This window comes from Petromyzon marinus, chromosome 16 (genome assembly GCF_048934315.1).
Source record: "Petromyzon marinus isolate PM22_M1 ecotype Great Lakes invasive population chromosome 16, UKy_Petmar_22M1.pri1.0, whole genome shotgun sequence".
Taxonomy (NCBI): domain Eukaryota; kingdom Metazoa; phylum Chordata; class Hyperoartia; order Petromyzontiformes; family Petromyzontidae; genus Petromyzon; species Petromyzon marinus.
The window spans coordinates 5,349,248-5,370,096 of NC_133682.1; the positions used below are offsets into that span (position 1 = coordinate 5,349,248).

Here is a 20,849-nt window from a genome sequence, read left to right on the forward strand (position 1 = left end):
GGTGACGATGGCTATGATGGTGACGATGGCTATGATGGTGACGATGGCCATGATGGTGACCATGATGGTGACGATGGCCATGATGGTGACGATGGCCATGATGGTGACGATGGCCATGATGATGATGATGGTGATGATGGCGATGATGGCGACGATGGCGACAATGCCCGTCAATGGCCGTGTGCTGCGGACGTCGAGACGACAGCACCTTTGTAGTCGTCGTCGTCGTCGTCATCGTCGGCGATGTCCGCATCCCGCTCGGGCAGCAGCTCGAGTTTGCCGGGCGGAGGCCGTGGCTCGGCGTCACCGCCGCCGCCGCCGCCACCGCCGCGTCGTTCGCCGCCGCGTCGTTCGCCTCCCTCCTGGGGCCACGGCGCGACGGGGTGGAAGCGCCGCGCGGGGCGCGAGTCCGCCTGCTGCACGACACAACCGCCACCGTTGTCGTCACCGCCACCGTCATCGTCGTCCTCGTCGTCCTCGTCGTCGTCACGATCCGTGATGGGCAGATAGCCCCGTAGGTGCCCACTGCACATTTCGCAGAATTTTGTTGTTTCCACTTTCCTCCCTCTGTCTTGCGAGGAGGTCGACACGCGCTCGCGCGACCACAGTCGACCGCCCCGCTGCACGGGACGGAGAACACGCGCACGACGGCGGTGCAGAGAGGGCCAATCCACACCGCCCCACGCCCCACTCATCACCGGATAGTTCACCTGCTGGATGAGACGGGATACGGGCAGCGCGGGGAGGGAGGTGGCGGTGGCCAGGGTTTGGTGGATCCCCCGCACGAACGTTGTGAAACTCCCTTCCCAAGGGCGCCGTGACGGAGGAAGTGCCCGTTCCTCTGGCTCTCCAGAAAAACTGTGGATTCCGCCCGTGCTGTCTGTACGGGATAGAGTGTTGTCCCCCTCGCACGCGTGCGTGTTCTCCGGGTGCTCCGGTTTCCTCCCCCCATGTAAACACTCATTGAGTGGCCGATGACACCTTTATATGTAGAGGACTGCAGTTCTTGGGAGAGGGGTGTGGGGGGGAATTTTGCACTGGCTCAGCACGTGGCTTGCTGCCTTCCCGCTCGTCTGTGGTTCCTGTTCACGGCTCCGAGTCGCACCCCTCAACGGCGAGTGGACACCGTGCTGCGGCGGTGCGTTACGAGTTCAGGTAACTGTTACTCAATAAATAGGATTATTATTGTTATTATTATTATACACTGCAAGCACCCAATCCTCCGCCTGTGCCTCCCACATCCCCCTCAGGAGATTCGTGAGTGACGGTCGCAGGGACGTTTGCCACGCGGCAAGATGTGATACGAGTGGCATTGTTGGACGAACATTTTTTTTTTTTACCCAAGATCCGAGCAATTCCCCACTTGTGAAAGGTGTCGTTCGGCCGCCGATTGACTGGGCGACTCCTCTTAAGCCGAGAAAAGATCGCACGGCACAGCGGTGGATTCACGCAGCGTCTGCGTGTAACCGCGTCTCGGGACGGTGAACAGGAACGGCGGGCCCGTTTTAGTTTGCACAGAGAGGCAGGGAGGTTGATAGCACGGATTCGCTGGGGGGAATACATAAATAATAAATGCGTTTGGTATCCGTGCCATCGTTGGAGCTTCTTAATTTCTTTCGTATTGGCTGATGTCGATACAGAACAACAACAACAATAACAAATTCGCACGCAGGCGGTCAAGCCAAACGAATATTGGAGTGTATCACCGTGATGTCTCCTTCCTATTTGTGGACTCGGGCAATTGCGTTGTCGTACGTTGCACGGTCTGTTCTGGATGACCACAGTTGCACACTTGGAGAGTTTTATTATTTTCCATTTGATAAATCCACACCTGCCGTGGTTTGTGCAGTGGATGCGATTTTAGGGTGGAGGACCGCGAGCCTCGTGGAAGATCAAATTGTTGGAGCTCAAAGGGGCGGTCGCGAAAGGGAAGGCCCGGGGTGGCTGCGCTCTTTAATCTTCGCCGAAGATTCACAGAGCGCAGCCACGGCTGGGAAAGGGGTGAGCCACAGGCTACGGTGTGGCGGGGGCATGCAGAGGAGGATGAGCGTGACATGGCCACGGGGTGAAGTGGAGGAGGGCCCCCCCCCCCCGGCCCCCCCCCCCCACCCCCTCGTGTGAGAGACGACAACGGCCGCCGATTATTTTTCCGTCAATATTCCAATCGCAGCTGTCGGCATTCCCGTTCGCGGATTGACGAACCAAAAAAAAATAGATACCGCATATATAATTCCACGAGCGGAGCGACGGCAAGTCGCGGTCTGCCGGGCAAAGTAAAAAAAACAGAACGACGTCAAATACGCAAACGAATTCTGGAGAACGGCCCACGGAAGTGTACGTAGCCGGGCTACTCCTGACTTCTGAGAGACCTCTTCTTCAAGGGAACTCGCTTTTCCACCCACGTTGCCAACGAAGACTAATGACACATTACGCCTGCCTAATCACCCGCTCTGCGCGTGCGGTGAAATGTGGCGGAACGACGAAACCGATCGGGGTGGGGAGGGGGTGAGCTCATTCCTCAAAATTCGCCACCCCATCGCAACTCCCGATCGCTGCGGGTCCCTGAAAACGCGGCTCTCTCTAGCCAATTGAGCCGATCAATGATTTACAATCGCTTGTGCGGCTTAACCGCACATTACCGCGCGCGCTGGCCATTACACCGGTATTTACATTCGCATCGATTTATTTCCGTCCGCGAAAACCAACGTAGCACGGCGACGTAAGGGAAACATCTGATGCTGGGAAACTAAATCTGTTCCTCGAGTAATTACGGTTCGAAAAATGACCGGGAGTAGATGTTTTTTGTGTTTTGTTCGTTTGTCACGAATGTCAAATAAGTACGAGTGTGTTTCGCAAGAGATAATAAGTGAAACTAAATAAATAAATTGGGATGCGCTTCTTGTCTGTTGTTGTTAATGGTTCGCGATCTCCACGGCGTGGCAGCTGAAACAACGCTGAAGATTTATTAAGTCCACCACCTCTCCCCGCCGCCGCCGCCGCCTCGGTCCACCCGGCAACAACAATCACATCAATGCCTGTCAATTGATGGGTCAGCATCAGCAGCAGGTCGTGCGTCGTGGGGTAAAGTGTGGGAACTCCCGTGGCCAACGGTTCCTATGATCACTGTTACACTGTTTTATTAGCTTTATTTTGGTGATTTTGAAAACTTTTCGTTTAGCCTTGTTATTGTTTGACTTGCATCCCACTGGGATTTTTGCACACAGCGTTGAAATACGGTGTTTTTTTTCCGGACGACTTTGCTGGGTTTTTTTTCCCCTGGATTTTTCTGTTGCGCGTAGTCACTTTGAGATGTTTTCTCGTTCGTGTTTTTGTTTTGTTGCGGTTGCACCCGAGTCAAGAGCCGCATGGCTCACAGGGTTGTACCTAATGAACGAATAATGAAACTGAAACACCAGCGTGGAAGAATAAGGCCAAAGTAGCCTCTGACGGGGCTTCTCTCTCTCTCTCCACAGTTCCTGCAGACAGCGGTGGGGTCAACGAGCAGTTCGCAGGGCTGCACCTTTATCTCTTTTTTTCTTACTCTTTGGTTTTTTCGGTAAAAGTCACGTGGAAAGAAAATACATTAAACAATAGAGTACGACGTTTCGATTGCAACGCAAGCAACCGTCATCAGGTAGAACTACATTTGAGAGAGAGACAAAACACAGACACGGAGACACACAGACAGACACACAAGCAGAGACAGACAACACAGAGACACACAGAGAGAGACACACACACCATAGACACACAGACAGACACACAAGCAGAGAGAGACAACACAGAGACACACAGAGAGAGACACACAACATAGACACACAGACAGACACACAAGCAGAGAGAGACAACACAGACACAGAGAGAGGCACACAAAGAGAGACACACAACATAGACACACAAGCAGAGAGAGACAACACAGAGATACAGAGAGAGACACACAACATAGACACACAGACATACAACATAGGCACACAAGCAGAGAGAGACAACACAGAGACACACAGAGAGACACAAACGAACACAAAACACAAGCGTGTGTTGATTCATTGTCTTTGGCTGGTCACCGGAGGATGAGCGGGGCGAGATGGGGGCGGTCTCTGTGCTGTTAGTAAATACGTGGCCGGGGCTGTCTGGTTGCCACGTGGGGATGAATGAGCAAGCGATGGCAGCTGTGAATGGGGGGTTGGGGGGCCAGGGGGTGTGTGTGTGTGGGGGGGGGGGGGCTGAAGAAGCATCAGAGCTCCAACTCTGAACACCGCCGCCACCACCATCGCCGACGGCAATGATGCCCGATCGCTCTCCTCTCCCAGGGGGTGGTTTCGGTTTTTTTTAACTCCCGAAAAGACGCGGCGGGTTCACTTTCCCACATCGGCGCTTGATTGCAGAGGAACCCGAAAGAAAAAAACATTTAGAATTTTTTTTAATAAGCCCAACTGGGCCGCGTTGCTGATGGGAGGAAGCAATTCTGAGTGTTCTGCCGTGCCGTTATGTGCGAGGACTGCGATTTTCAAAGCAGTTTCTTCGGGCGGATTTTTGTTGTTGTGTCGTGTGTGTGTTTGTCTATATATATTTTATTACTTTCGTCTCTTTGAAGCCCAGCCATCGATTGTAATCCCCACCCCCGCGCGCTTCAAAATGTTAACGAGCGGGGGAGTTTTTTATCTCTCCTCGAGGGTCCAAGCCGGGTGTCGGGGGAGCGCGTCGCGACCGCGCCTTAACCGGTTACCGAGCTTTAACCGGTTACCGCGCCTTCCAGCGGCCGTTCAAAACAAAAAAGACTGCGTCCCCCCCTCCCATACCCCCCCTCTCTCTCTCCCACGGTTCACCGCCTTCTCTTCACGTGGCTCGATCGCGTGGGGCTTGTGTGCCTCGGGGATGTTATCGCCCGGTTGTTGTTCTTGCTACCACCAGACGTGCTGTTACGGGCCTCCCGTTCTTGTTACTATAAAGAGTTAATGATAACAAACAAAAACCTGCGTTCCTAAACATTAAAACCGCCACGGGCAGCCGACAAGAACCAAATATAAGAAAACACCGAGGTGCATTGGCGCCAGATGAACAAACAAAACCATTTTTTGCTTTACCAGTTAAGGCCCGCTGAGCTACATGCAGCTCTTTTTCAGAAGCGACCTGGCACACAAATCATAGGTCAACGAAGTGGCTCATCGTCATGTTGAAATTCACAGCAGCAGCAGCAGCAGCCAAATAACCCTGAACGCGTGAAGTTGATTCTAAAACGTGGAGGGGAAAAACCGGAGGACCCGGAGGAAAATCCACGCGACCACGAGGAGGGAGACATGCAAACAAATATACAGCAGCAGCAGCAGGCGTCGGGGTCGGGATCGAACCCACGACCTCCTGTATCCCAGGCGAGGTAGTCAACATCTCGCAAGCTCTGCCACGCTTGCCCACGCCCCCCCCCCCCCCCCGGCTTGCCACGCACACAACGGCTGTCTTGTCGGGTTGAAGGGGGGCAAAGGTACTGCGCCGCACTTACTTGCTGGTGGCCCAACAAGAAAGCAAGAAGGCGGTCCAAAAACACCACCACCACCACCACCGTGGAGCGAGCGGTTTGAGACGGCAGTGGCGAGCTGCCTCGCCACGCGGAGCCAACGCGTGCCAACGCTGCCTCTAGGTAGAGCTAAAGGAGCAGCCCTACAATCACATTGCCCGTGGCTGATGCGTCCACGAGGGAAGGGTTCGAGGTGGTGAGGGCCTGCGACTGCGCGGCGCCCGCCAGACTTGAGGATCGGAATTTTGTTTTCGATACCGGACGAATCCAATGAACTATAAAGTAATTGTTCGCAGATGTCGGTGCCTCTGGTATCGCGTTCGAGTGGACTTGTCGATGACTGGTACCAGCGGTGTCAAGATCGGCCTCTGTGGAGGAGGCTCGTGAAGGACGACAACGGAGGGCGGAGGAGCGACGCTCACAACAACGAGCGGAGCGCTGGGTGGCTAAAGCACAGCAGGTTGGCACAGTAGGGGGCACAGGTGGTGCACCAGCCAGTCATCTCAGTCAGTCGACCCGTGGCACCTGGGTCTGCCCCGTGACCTCCTGCCAGCGGGCGTTCGACACTTCACGTGGTAGCCTCAAGGTGCACATGGCCTGGCACAAGCGTCGTGGTGACGTCACCGCCACTTAGTGGCGAATGGCGGTTGTTGTTGTTGCGTTCGTAATGAAAACTGTCTCCCCCCCCTCTCTCTCCTGGCGTTCCTCTTTTGTAATTGTGAGAAGTGTCCTGAGGGGCAAAGATTCTCACCAAACAGAAGGCTATTGTTTAGAAAGATGCCTTTTGTTGCGGATGACAATGAAAAGGATATTAAAAAAGTGAGTTATTAAATTGCATTGTGCGGCCTCGTGAGTTGGGAAATGATCCACCGTTGGCAGGCTGTGGGTTATCTGGAAATGCACGCGTGGGTTATTTTCCAATCGATGGATAGGTTCGCACTGTTTTGATTTTTTGAAGGATTGTATTTGACAATCTGGTGTGTGGCGTCGGCCAGGAATTGAACTTAGGTGGCCGGGTTCGCAGCGCCACCGCTCCGCCAAACGCTTTCTGTTACGAGAAAGTGTTTCAGAATAAATGTAGCGAGGGTATTATATTTTGCGGTTGGGGAAACATTGGAAGTGTAATCCCTAACATTTTCCTCATATTTATTCTTAATAGGGTTTTTAAAAAAAAACACGTCAATCCACTGCTGGATGAGGCCCTCCGCAGATCGTGCGGGTCGTGGATCTCATTTGACCGTACTTCGCCTTTGAAGGCGGGTGGAGCATAGATGCCGGGCATGAGGCGGGGTGCATAGAAAGTAGAGTACAACAATACATTGTGCTGCACTTCCCACCCTGCAGCTGTCCCACCACGGAGCTCGCAGCAGCCGAGTTATTGATGCCCGGCGCTCGACCCTTGCCCACGCGCTATCGCAGGCTCAAAAACCTGCTTAGCTTCCGCGATCTGAAGAAATCAGGCGGGTGCATTCCAGGCGACATGGACAACGGCTATCGTGAAATAAATAAATATAACACACACAAAAAAACACCCTACCAACAAGCCGGCGGGTTTTTCTCCAGCGGCTTGTGAGCGGGCAGATGAATGTATTGAATATTGATCACGCGTGTCTTGTATTTAACGCGGACAAAAGCACCCCCCGGGCACCCCTCAGCGTTCGACTTGGCGCGCTATAACGTACGCTCGTTGACATGCCGATAATGCTGCGATCGGGATTCAAACGGCGCGGCTGAGCGCGACGTCAACGCGGCGCGGGCGTCTCCGGTGCCGATCGCGTCGAGCGCCAGCCGGGCAACGGGGATTGTTTGTTTAACAATTAAGAACACAGCCGCGTCTCTATAAGCCGCGTGGTCACATACACCTTAGGGGACATCCCTGCAAATGCCTGCGCGAGACACTGCCGGCGGGGAAGGGCCGTCACGACAGGGATGTCTATAGAGAGGCCCTCTCTAAGCGGGCTTTTGGCCTACTCGTCCACGCCGGCCAGACGTCTTTGGAGACGTGTGAGTGACTGCTCGTGACCGCATCCGCTACGGGCGGAGCCCGCCGATCGGAACGGCTGCGGCACCCCCCGTTGAGGCTCTCCGATTAGCGCGGTTGGCTACGTACGGTGGGAAAGAAGTTCAACATACACGCATACGTACATGGACTGCTGAAGTGGGGGGGGGGGCGAGTTGCGAACACCTGCCCCGTTTAACATCTATTTATGTGACCAGTCACAAGCTAATCCCTTAGCTATTTCAATGCTAAATTACTAGTTGCCTCTGTGAATGTGTAGGTTTTGACTTTAACATAGCCATTCCTGTGACCAGTCACAAGCTAATCCCTCAGCTATTTGATATGTAAACCCCCTTTGTCAAGGTGCCTCACTTCTCCCAACCAGCTTAAAAGTCGCTACGAATCTTAACGTCGTTCATTGAAGCTCTGTCGTCCCGACAGGTCTGTACCTTTCACCTGAAGACGGCCGCTTGCCTTGTGGCCGAAACGTCGTGAGAATTTTATTGTGTTATTTTATTATTTTATTCTCATTCTACGTGACCTTACCGAAAGAACCAAAGAAGACCTGCCCCGTTGTTTTAACCACCACCCCACCCCGGGGATGAAATCGAACCGGCCACGGGCCCCTCTGCGTCTGCTCGATAATCGATCCGTCGCGTGTAAAGACCCCGGCGGGCGACGCTAAAAACGCTCCTCGACAATTTGCTGCCGCCGCCCCCCCCACCCGATTATGGATTACGTCCGCAGAGCTGCGAAGTTTTCCGGCGATCGGCGCTAAAGACGCTCAATCATGGCGAACATCTGCTCGTGCGCCACGCCACTGACGCCGAGCGTAATGAGTGTCTGGCAACAAAGCGGCAAGTGCTGCTAATTTGTGTGCTACCTGTTATGAGTGGGTTTTAAAAGAGGGGGATAATAGCCACCCCACCGCTGACAGCGCAGGCTGTAGCACTCCTCCCCTGCTGTCGTGAACAAACGTGGCCCCGATCTATGAAGCGGGCAGCGGAACGTGAGTGGTGAGCAATATCTGAACTGGTTAAGTGAGTGGTGAGTAACATCTCAACTTGTGAAGTGAATGGTGAGCAATATCTGAACTGGTTAAGTGAATGATGAGCAATATCTGAACTTCTAGATTTAAAGCTTTCGTGACTGCTAGGATCCATACTCTTTGGTTCTATTGGGTAAAGTCTGAACTGGTTAAGTGAATGGTGAGCAACATCTGAACTGATTAAACGAGTGGTGAACGATATCTGAACCGGTCATGGGTCTCCACAACCCCCCCCCCCCAACGCACCTCGCCAACCCACGTTGGACCAGGGTGGAGAGGTATGGCCAGATAATTCCCATGGCCGACACCGATATTTGTTAGCGGAGGCTTTCATCCAGCAATCGATTAACAAAGGGGCGTGGGTTCGATTCCCGACTCGGGTGCCTTTCTGTTCTCTCTTCACCCCCCACCCCCCCCCCCCCGGTTCTGCATGGGCAGGGGGTCAGCAACCTGCGATTCCAGAGCCGCGTGCGGCTCTTTCGGGATCGCTGCTTCGTGACGCTGTCTATGAAGGACCCCACCGTCGTGTGTTGCACATTGCATTGCTGTTCTCTCTCACATTTTGGTTGTGCTGACTCCTGTGCATTGGTTTCATCTGGGTTCTCCGGTTTCTTCCCATAGCTAAAACTATGAACAATTGTTTTTATGTATTTTACCAGGTAATGCCCACTGAGCTATACAGCTCTTTTTCAGAAGCGACCTGGCCACATGATGTGGCTCAACTAAAGTGGCTTATCATCACGCGGAAATTCATAGCAGTCGCATACAACGTGACTGGTAACACACGGCGTTGGCCAAACATCCCATTGCTGGGATTATTGCCTGAAAATAATGACTCAAAATTGTGATAACAGATCGCAACGTGGCCATCCGCACCGCGAAACCTGGGCAAGGACCCTCCTGAAAAATAATCTTGAAACTCGGCGAGGCTTTACTGGCTAAAAACGAGCGCATTTGTAAAAACAACAATAACATTACTAAATTATTACACGGTATTATTAGGCCGAGGGTTGTGAGCGTTGCCTGCCGTTTGAGCCTGAGGATGTTTCACTCGGATTCTCTTCACGCAGATGAATGCGTCTCACTGTGAAGGGAGCTGCCAAGCTGCTTATTGCCTTGCCCGGGAAAATATTACGTCCGCGTGTCCTTCCTTCGTCCAAGGACACTTCAAACGCGTTGCTGAAGAATTACGGGAACGGCGAAAGGGCCGATCGCCGCTGAAACTTCACCCACAGCTCGCCAACGCTCGTGCCAACATCGGCGCAGTTTGCCTTGGAAGGATTTCTTCGGCAGCCAAGTGGTTTTTTGTTTGTTTCGTTTGCATCGTCGAGTAAGGATGGGAGAGCGTTGACCCCTTTGGCTGTCTGGTTGTCATTGTTTGGCTTGCATCCCACTGGGATTTTTGCACACAGCGTTGCAATGCGGTGTTTTTTTTTCTGGATTGAATTTGCTGTTTTTTATCCAGGAATTTTCCTGTTGCGCGTCGTCGCTTTAAGATGTTTTCTTGTTCGTGTTTTTGTTTTGTTGCGGTTGCACCCGAGTCAAGAAGCCGCGTGGCTCACAGGGTTGTACCTAATGAATGAAAACTGTCCGTCTGATCCGCAATGCGGGGAAGAACACGACGATGCTCGTGAGTGACGACCGAATGTGAAAGTTGAACGCTCGGTCGAAAGTTGCCACGACCGAATGTGAAAGTTGAACGCTCGGTCGAAAGTTGCCACGACCGAATGTGAAAGTTGAACGCTCGGTCCAAAGTTGCCACGACCGAATGTGAAAGTTGAACGCCCGGTCCAAAGTTGCCACGACCGAATGTGAAAGTTGAACGCTCGGTCCAAAGTTGCCACGACCGAATGTGAAAGTTGAACGCTCGGTCGAAAGTTGCCACGACCGAATGTGAAAGTTGAACGCTCGGTCGAAAGTTGCCACGACCGAATGTGAAAGTTGAACGCTCGGTCGAAAGTTGCCACGACCGAATGTGAAAGTTGAACGCCCAGTCGAAAGTTGCCACGACCGAATGTGAAAGTTGAACGCTCGGTCGAAAGTTGCCACGACCGAATGTGAAAGTTGAACGCCCGGTCGAAAGTTGCGTCGCTTTCGGGGTAACTCGCCGGCGAGAAATCCGGTCGAGTTGACCAAAGGGGTTTCCCGAAACTTTCAGCCGCAAAAACCCCAACGCTGAAACGGAATACAGTACAGTGCTGACAAATACGCAAGCACATATTTTGCCCTGACAGCTGGAAACGTCGGCTTCCGTGCTTGCCAAGAAGTACGTCCGAGGACTAAACTCACCTTGGGAAGCGTTACAGAATCCATTGGTTTTTTTTTTTTACATGCAACGTTACGCCACGCAGCGTTGCACCACGCAACGCGACGTGGCGGAACATGACACGACACGCCGGCGCACATGTGCGCGCTCGCGCGGTACATCCGTGCTCACATTCTCCGTTTTTCCCGCCGTCGAATGTCCGTCAAGAAACGGGACGCTCGCTTGCTGCGCTGCAGCGGCAAATTCAGAATCAGGATATTTATTTATACCGGAGGAATCCGATGAGCGACAAAGCTCTTTTTCATGCATGTCCAGTAGGGGCAGGTCAGAGCGTTATAACAACAAACAATACAAAAACACGATAGGAGTGCAATGTATAGGCAAGGTAAACAAAATAGGAAAAGTAAACAAAAATACATGCTTCACAAATAAAACGAAACAATTTTTTTTTTACCTTACCAGGCAAGACCCACCGACCTATGAATATCTTTTTCAGAAGCGACCTGGCCGCAAATGAGTGCTTAATCTGCGCTTAGTTATGCCGCTCTTGCGGAGAGTCGGTGCTGAGCTGGCACGGCTGAGACCTGGGTTCAAATCCAGGCAAGCGGCCACCTGCGATCGACTCCTTTCCCGCTGCGAGAGACGTCTGCAAGTTGCAGGGTGGGTGTCCCGTTCACCGCTGAATCTCGGGACACGCAAGCGCCTCGGCGTTACTTTTACTTAGAGAGGTGCGGCGCCCGTTGTTGCAAAGATATTGTTGCTCACCGCAGAGGAGCGTAGCGACCGGACCGAACTCTATGATAGCCGCCGCCAAATTGTGCCACACGCCCTCCCGAATAGCCTTGTGGGAGCCTCGGTACCGATAAAGATATTATATTAAAGTTTTTTTTTTAATTCCGGTTCCATTTCGATGACGTACACAGGGTTAAACGGGGATCCCCCGTGAGTTGACGGTCTCAACCGGGTCTCAATAAAACTGCGCAAAATATGGCTCTGCACTTGATTTGGCTCAATTCTAGTACTGAGAATCGTTTTAAAATTTTGGTTTGAGCATCTCTTTGGCAGAGAGCGAGTGGGAATGTGCGGTGCCCCCATACCGCACCGTGTGCAGCGGAGACAGAATCGCTCGCAGGAAGATTCTCCGTCTCGTGACGCCACTCCGACCGCGCAATCCGGATCGAATTTTGGGAAAAGCGATAATTTTTCGTGAAGCGTTGTGCGGCTTCCATCGCCACGTGGCACTGTGCCGCTCACTGCAGCGTTACTACCGCCCGCCGGGTGATGACTCTGTGACATCCTTCACAAGAGGAGGAGACCGTCGCGTGCCAATGCAACATACAAAATCTCAACGCTGACGTTTACCCAATATCGAGGAACCGTACATGCTTTGCAACTTTGAATCTCTGGTGCTCAGTGTGAGTCTGTGGGTTTTTGTGTCAATCTACGGGTATCTTTGTGAGTCTATGGTTCTCAGTGTCAATCTACGGGTCTCTATGCGAGTCCATGGTTCTCAGTGTGAATCTATGGGTCTTAATTTACTGGTCTCTATTCGAGTCTATGGTTCTCAGTGTTAATCTACGGGTCTCTTTGTGAGTGTATGGTTCTCAGTGTGAATCTATGGGTCTTAATTTACTGGTCTCTATTCGAGTCTATGGTTCTCAGTGTTAATCTACGGGTCTCTTTGTGAGTCTATGGTTCTCAGTGTGAATCTATGGGTCTCTTTGTGAGTCTATGGTTCTCAGTGTGAATCTATGGGTCTTAATTCACTGGTCTCTATTCGAGTCTATGGTTCTCTGTGTTAATCTACGGATCTCTTTGTGAGTCTATGGTTTTCAGTGTGAATCTATGGGTCTTTGACAATCTGCGGGTGTCATGTCTATGCTTCTCAGGAGGTATAACAGCGATATACACTGCTGCTCCTGAATCAGTCATCTGGCTTGACCACCTGAATGTGAAATTCTAATTGTCGCTCTGCATCTACATCAGCCATACGAAAGATGAAGTGTGAGTCGATTGGTCTCTATACCAGTCTATGGTTCTCGGTGGGAGTATGGGTCTGTGTGAATCTGCGGGTCTCTATGCGAGTCTATGGTTCTCGGTGCGAGTCTATGGGTCTCTGTGTCAATCTGTGGGTCTCTATGCGAGTCTATGGTTCTCGGTGTGAGTCTATGGGTCTCTGTGTCAATCTGTGGGTCTCTATGCGAGTCTATGGTTCTCGGTGCGAGTCTATGGGTCTCTGTGTCAACCTGCCGGTCTCTATGCGAGTGGTTCTCAGTGTGAGTCTATGAGTCTCTGTGTCAATCTGTGGGTCTCTATGCGAATCTATGGTTCTCGGTGCGAGTCTATGGGTCTCTGTGTCAATCTGCCGGTCTCTATGCGAGTGGTTCTCAGTGTGAGTCTATGGGTCTCTGTGTCAATCTGCCGGTCTCTATGCGAGTGGTTCTCAGTGTGAGTCTATGGGTCTCTGTGTCAATCTGCCGGTCTCTATGCGAGTGGTTCTCAGTGTGAGTCTATGAGTCTCTGTGTCAATCTGTGGGTCTCTATGCGAGTCTATGGTTCTCGGTGCGAGTCTATGGGTCTCTGTGTCAATCTGTGGGTCTCTATGCGAGTCTATGGTTCTTTGTGCGAGTCTATGGGTCTCTGTGTCAATCTGCCGGTCTCTATGCGAGTGGTTCTCAGTGTGAGTCTATGGGTCTCTGTGTCAATCTGCCGGTCTCTATGCGAGTGGTTCTCAGTGTGAGTCCATGGGTTAACAATTGATGCTAAAGTGGAAGTGTGCGTGTGCGCAGTGGGGTGGAAGCGCCGTGTGGGTACATTTGCATAAGTGGCAGTGTGGGGGAGAAGTGTGAAGGGCGTGAGGGATGTGGTGTACACTTGGGTGGGTTTCCACCAACACCGCTGGCATAAACGTGATTGATTGTGACGCTCATCGCTTTTATACCCACAAACGAATTAATTTCAACGAAGAAGGCTTTTGATCGCGATTTTCAGCCACCCTCAACCGGACGTCCGAACGACCGGGTCCCTACGCTCCCTGCGTGCCTGGTCACGGGGACTTTTAATTTTTTTAACCATACTTCACCACGCTGGTGGTCGGTGGGGGGTTGATGAAAGGGGGGGGCGGGGGTGGGGGCGAGGAGGGGGGGGGTCAAACTCCGGGTTCAGATCAGCGAAGTCCGCTAACTGCTGCACCACCACCGGCTCCCTCCCTCACTTTTATTATTATACTTGCCTACAATTTTAATCTGCAATATTTTAATTGTATCACTCACAACATTATTATTTCATTATTATTATCTTAATTACGTCGTTAATATTTTAATGCATGATAATGTTTTTTTGGGGGAGGAAGGGTCGCGTGAATATAAACGTGTCGTTCACTCACCACCACCCGACACAGCCACTTTAGTCCGGTTTGCCAGGTGAACAAAGTGTGGCAATGAGCTCCTGCTTACAGGGGCGGAGCTACAGGGGGGGGGGGGGGGGCTGGGGCTTAGCCCCCCCCCTGAAATTTTGGGAAATTCGGTAATCGGGATAACCGGATATCCAGCTGCTGCAAACTGCTGGCTGCCACCTTGTTGTTTAAAAAAAAAAACTTTATTGTGAATAATATTGGTCACAAAATCCTGCGTGTTTCAATTCATATTTAACGCTCATCTTCACCGTGTTTATAATTGTTACCCACATCATCGTTAAATCACGATGATCGTTTCCCTCAGGTGTACTGGCTTACAAGCAGCGTGTGAATCCAGAGACCCGAGTTTGATTGACGGCCACGGCTAACATCAGGAGACGCGTGATTTTGAAAATATATTTTTTTAATGAGGAAGGAAAGAGGGGATGGAGTTCTAAAAGCGTCACAGGCGGCCTTTCGGTACAAGTGCCAATGAAGCCGCTTCGAAGGAAGAGAGAGAGAGAGACGGAGACTTTTTGTTTTTTGTTACCAGGTGAGGCCCGTTGAGCTATATAGCTCTTTTTCAGAAGCGATCTAGCATGAGCTAGCCATTGCAGGCCTGCGCCTTTGTCTTCACTCGACACGAGCACTTCTCAGAGTCTTTATTTATGCTGGAAGAATCCGATGAGCTGTGGATCTCTTATTCACGGGAGTCCAGTAAAGACATTTTCCCTTTATTATCTTGGCAGGTTGAGAGTGCCTTGGTGCCTGGATAAATATACCTCGGGAAAGGAAGCAATTACCGGCGAAATGGCATTCTCGAATTGTAAATGCTTATGGGTTTACTCTCGAACACACAACCGGTGTGCTGTACTTTTACGTGACAAACCTTACTAATTGGCTGCGTCGGGTGGTGGCGGGTTTAACGGCACATTTACATATTTACGCGATCAAACCCCCAAAAAAACCTCTGGCGGATTAACATTGGTCGCGAAAGCCCTCCGACTCGGCATTGAACTGGACGGGAAGTTGTTTGTGAACATCCGATACAGCCTGCAGCTACAACGCCCTCAGGGCTGCATGCGGGCCCCTGCGAAAACTCCCAAACCCACCGTCCACACGTGGCCCGGTGGTGCCAGAGGTCGGAGGGCACGGAAGCGGGGCGCCGCTAAGATCCTGGGCTCATCAGAGTCTGGGTTTCATCCGCCCCGCGACCCAAACCGGAGACAATAAATCGTCTCGGCTTGGTCGACCGATGACCGCACGCGGTAAGTTGTTACCGTATATTTAAAAAAAAAAACGTGGTTCCGCACACTCATGACTTAAATTCCAACATTTTTAAAATTATTCGTTGATGACTGCCATGTGTTGAACATGTTCGTAACACGAGCTTAAAAAAAAAGGTAAAAGAATGTGAAAGAACGTACGATGTAACTGGTATTGGCCAAACATCTCAATGCCTAAAAGATTCCCCCACGAATTACCCCGTTGGGTTTGCACATCGCAAACATCGCCTCCGACCGTGAATACTTGGCAGGAACCTCCTGAAAAGAAGTCGTGAGATTGAGGCTTCCCTGCGTGAACGAGAGTGATAATAACAATAATATATTTTTTCTAAAAGCGCGGTGCGTTGATACGAAAGGTCTGAAGGGGTCTCAGAATTAGTTCAATGATGTCTCCTTCCGTGGGCTGTTCTCTGACGCTGGGGTTGATGTACTCCAAACAAGGAGAGTTCTGAATGAATTGAGCCGGGGGGGGGGGGGGGCGATGGAGTCAGGGGGGGCCGACAGAGCCGGGGGGGCCGACAGAGCCGGGGGGGCGACGGAGCTGGGGGGGGGCCGACAGAGCCGGGGGGGGGGGGCGACGGAGCCGGGGGGGGGGCCGACAGAGCCGGGGGGGGCGACGGACCCAGGGGGGGGGCCGACGGAGCTGGGGGAGGGGGCGACGGAGCCGGGGGGGGGGCGACGGAGCTGGGGCGGCCGTTGGAGCCGGGGGGGGGGGGCGACAGAGCCGGGGGGGGGGGGCGACGGAGCCAGGAGGGGGCCGACGGAGTCGGGAGAGGGGGGGGGCGACGGCGCGAGCAGAGGGAGCCGACACTGACTCACTCACACATCATACACTGACTCACTCACACATCATACACTGACTCACTCACACATCATACACTGACTCACTCACACATCATACACTGACTCACTCACACATCATACACTGACTCACTCACACACCATGCACTGACTCACTCACACACCATACACTGACTCACTCACACACCATGCACTGACTCACTCACACACCATACACTGACTCACTCACACACCATGCACTGACTCACTCACACATCATACACTGACTCACTCACACATCATACACTGACTCACTCACACATCATACACTGACTCACTCACACATCATGCACTGACTCACTCACACCATGCACTGACTCACTCACACATCATACACTGACTGACTCACACATCATACACTGACTCACTCACACCAAGCACTGACTCACTCACACATCATACACTGACTCACTCACACATCATACACTGACTGACTCACACATCATACACTGACTCACTCACACCACGAACTGACTTTCTCACACATCATACACTGACTGACTCACACATCATACACTGACTCACTCACACATCATACACTGACTCACTCACACCATGCAGTGACTCACTCACACATCATACACTGACTCACTCACACATCATACACTGACTCACTCACACATCATACACTGACTCACACCATGCAATGACTCACTCACACATCATACACTGACTTTCTCACACATCATACACTGACTCACTCACATCATTCACTGACTCACTCACATATCATACACTTGCACAACCACTGACCCATTCACTCATTATACACAGGTTCACTCATCGTGTGCTGGCTCACTCGCACATCATACACTCACTCACACTGCCGCTGACTCACTCACACATCATACACTGACTCACTCATCATGCGCTGACTAACACATTGTGTGGTGACTCACACATCATACACTGACTTTCTCACACATCATACACTGACTCACACATCATACACTGACTAACACATCATACACTGACTCACGCTGCTGCTGACTCACTCACACATCATACACTGGGAGTGTCGTGCTGCCAGCTATGGCTGCAGGTTTTGTCGTACGTGTTATGTATATCGTTTATTGTTAAATTTAAAATCACAGTTCCTAAGATTACTGTTGTTACATTGTTTTTGTAGCTTTATTTTGGTAATTCTAAAACATATGGTTAATCTAAATTGTCTTATGGTTGTTGTTGTTGGCTTGCACCACATTTGTGATTTTTGCACACAGCGTTTTAATAAGTTTTTTTTTGCGTGGAATATTTGCTGGTTGAATTCCAGGATGTTTCTGTTGCGCGTCGTCGCTTTGGGATGTTCTGTATTCATATTTTGTTTGTTGCGGTTGCACCCGACTTAAGAGCCGCATGGCTCACAGGGCTATACCTAATAAATGAAACTTGAATTAAATTAAATTTAAACAGGAATGGGAAACCAATCGTTCCTCCAATTCTCACAACGTGGTTGATCGCGTATCCACAGAAACGTTATTCAACCCGGCTAAACAAACCCCCCCCCACCACCTCATTGTAGCAGATGTTTAGAAATGTGACTCTCGGTTTTGTGAAAGAAAAAAAGGGGCACATGCTCAGATATATTTTATATATCGGTTTGGGATTTACCCGCGAAAAATTGCCGGGGGAGCGACTCCCACGCTTTGGGTTTGTTTGTTTTTGATAAATGTAACAACAACAACAGATAGATAAATAAATTATTTCCGAAGCATAACCACTCTCGGGATCGGCGTGCACGCGCCGCTTCCACAACGCAAATGAATTCCGTCGCTAAAACCCGACGGTGGCAATGACGTTTCATCAGTTCGGGCCACCAGCACGTGACAACATTTGGCTCGCCAATCACAACACCGGTCCTGCCGGCACCTGGGAGTTTTTTTTTTCTCTCCAATAACTCTAAATCCATTCCCTTTGGTTCTCTCGGTAAAGTCGCGTAGATAGAAAATTAACAGATCACGTGGCGTTTCGATCGCAACACAAGCAATCGTCATCGGGTGAGACAAACACAGCAGGAGAACTGCTGAGGCGGTTAATGGCACGTTTATATATTTACGCGAGATCTAACCCCCCCCCAAAAAAAACCCCTGTATTGTGGAGTAATGAGGTCCTTATTGGCGCGTGGGCTTTGCGCAGAGCCGATGCGGCGGTTGCACGATGCGCAGCATGCGGCGACGGCGGCGGCACTGTCTTCAGACCGCCGCGAGGCTTCGTTGGTGAACAGTCTTCAGCAACGCGTGCCGTCCGGGGTCTCAAGCGATTAATTTATTTAACGAATTCATTTGGCACAGCAGGGCACCAGAGACGCAGGAAAGGTATATCGTTAAAAATAAATGCGCGTGCACGTCGGTGCCGTGCGAGTGGACGTCAGCCCACGTAGCCACAGAGCCGTGTGACGGCGTCCTGCGTGGCTTGGAAATCAAAGCCGTGGCGTTAACTCCGGTTCACGGGATGCGCTGTTCTCTCCCGTGTGGACCAGAGAAAAGTCAAAATCGCCCGATGATGCTGAATGGTACTTTGAACAGCGAAACGGCACCGTACTCAAATCGTAAATGTTGTGGATTTACGCTCCAATGCATCGGTGTGCTGAACTAGTAACAAATTGACACGTTTTGTTCACGTGAAAAACATTACTAATCGGCTGTGTTGGAGTTGGTGGCGGGTGAAAGACGCCTTTATAATTAGACGATCTAATCCACAAAAACCCTTTATCACGGCTAACATTGGTCGAGAAAAGCCCACGTGTCAAAGTGATCTAAAAAAATATTCGACACATCGCATCTCGGATATCATTGTTGTGATATTTCCGCGATGCCCGATTTACCCAGCGGGCCCGTTGTCGGACGCAAAGGGGGGTCACACGAAAGGGGTTCATCACGAAAGGGGTTCATCACGAAAGGGGTTCATCACGAAAGGGGGTCTTCTCGGCTCCGCGAGACGCCCCAACCGATATCCCCGTCTCGTTTCGCGACGCCCGCAAGCACAGTCGGCGTAAAATTGGGTTCGGGGAAGAAAGAAAAAAAAATCACGACGGAATGTTTTTTAATTATTCACGCCGGATTTTATAATGTTGGCACCCGCGTTTGGCGCCCTGCTCTTTAGGCCTCTGGCTACCACTCAGCTCCGGCGGGCTCGCGCGCAAAACAAATCGTCGCGGCTCGCTCGCGGCGGCACAACGACAGGAAGCGTTACCAGAAAAAATCCGCCGTTGGCTACTAAAAAAAAGAAACAGGATGCTTCTTGCGCGCACGTGCACCCATCCATGCACGCATGCACACGCGCGCACACGCGCGTACATGCACGCACACAGAGACAAAGATCCCCCTTAGAGCCCTACCAGACTGTTGGGGTAAGTACAGTTAGCGAGCACCTATGAAGGACGGGACGGCACACGAGGGGGTGGGTGGACAGCACTGCGCCCGGCCGCCTTTGTCTCCCCCGCGGCGATGTTTACACACCGCACGAGGTACTCATTTGAGGCTGAGTCGACCTACGGGAGGCCCAGGACCGGTTTAGATAATCGTCACTGGTGTTGGCCGTGAGCGGGAATCGAACCCGGGTGGCCGGGTTCGTAGCGCAACGCTCTAACCGCTACGCTACCACTCCCCACCATTCACAATTATTAGCGAGCACACGCACACATGCGCAAATACATACACGCACACACATACGCAAATACATACACGCACACACATTTGCGCACATACAAGTGTAGTGACATCGCGGGATGTCAACATGTAGTGCCGGCCCTAGAGAGGCACGGCGTGTGATGTAACGACATCGCGGACACCACAATTATGTGAGTGCCATTACCGGCTCTAGCGGGGCCCGGTGAGCGCCCATTGATAGCGCTGGACGGCACCACGCTCGGCGTGCAGTGCCAGCCCCTACAGGATACGGTGTGGGAGTGCCGGCCAAAGGAATGAGGTTACTCGAGGCCATGGCACTCTGGTTGACCCGGGAGGACACGTGACCGGTTAATTCTACAAAGGGGCCCCAAGTGGGGGCTAGGGGGGGTCACGTGGTCGGGGCCCAGATCCTTCCCGAGGATTCTGGAAGGTGGGCGTGGCCAAGGGCGGAGCCAGCCACGCCGCAGAGGATATCAGCCGGGAACCCCAGAGGGACCGGCGTTGTTGTTGTTCATCCTGGAAGAAACCTTCGCCTCTGTTCAACGAGTCTCCAACACGTGGACCCGGGCCGAAGCTGTTGGTTCCGGTCCGTAGTTACGTTGTAACTAGTGTAGTTAGCCTGTGACTACCACAGGCTAACCTGGTTAACTACACCCGGCTAACTACACTAGTTACGTTACGTTGTAACTAGTGTAGTTACTAGTGTAGTAACTAGTGTAGTTAGCCTGGTGGTCACCACCTGGCTAACTACACCAGTTACATTGTAACTAGTGTACTGACCCGTGTAGTTAGCCTGGTGGTCATCACCCGGCTAACTACACCAGTCACGTGGTAACTAGTGTAGTTAGCCTGGTGGTCATCACCTGGCTAACTAC

At 51.8% G+C, this 20,849-nt stretch overlaps 1 protein-coding gene across 4 annotated transcripts in view; it reads right to left on the bottom strand.

Moving 5' to 3' along the window:
- Positions 1-20,849, bottom strand: part of LOC116942950 (N-acetylgalactosaminyltransferase 7-like) — a 111,102-nt gene that overhangs the window by 36,933 nt on the left and 53,320 nt on the right. For 3 of the 4 annotated variants that reach the window (XM_076067439.1, XM_076067438.1, XM_032955444.2), the window contains one exon: positions 209-416. In XM_076067439.1, the coding sequence (XP_075923554.1) occupies positions 209-416 (208 nt within the window). The remainder of the gene's footprint in view (positions 1-208; positions 417-20,849) is intronic. The other variant, XM_076067440.1, reaches the window with a different exon arrangement.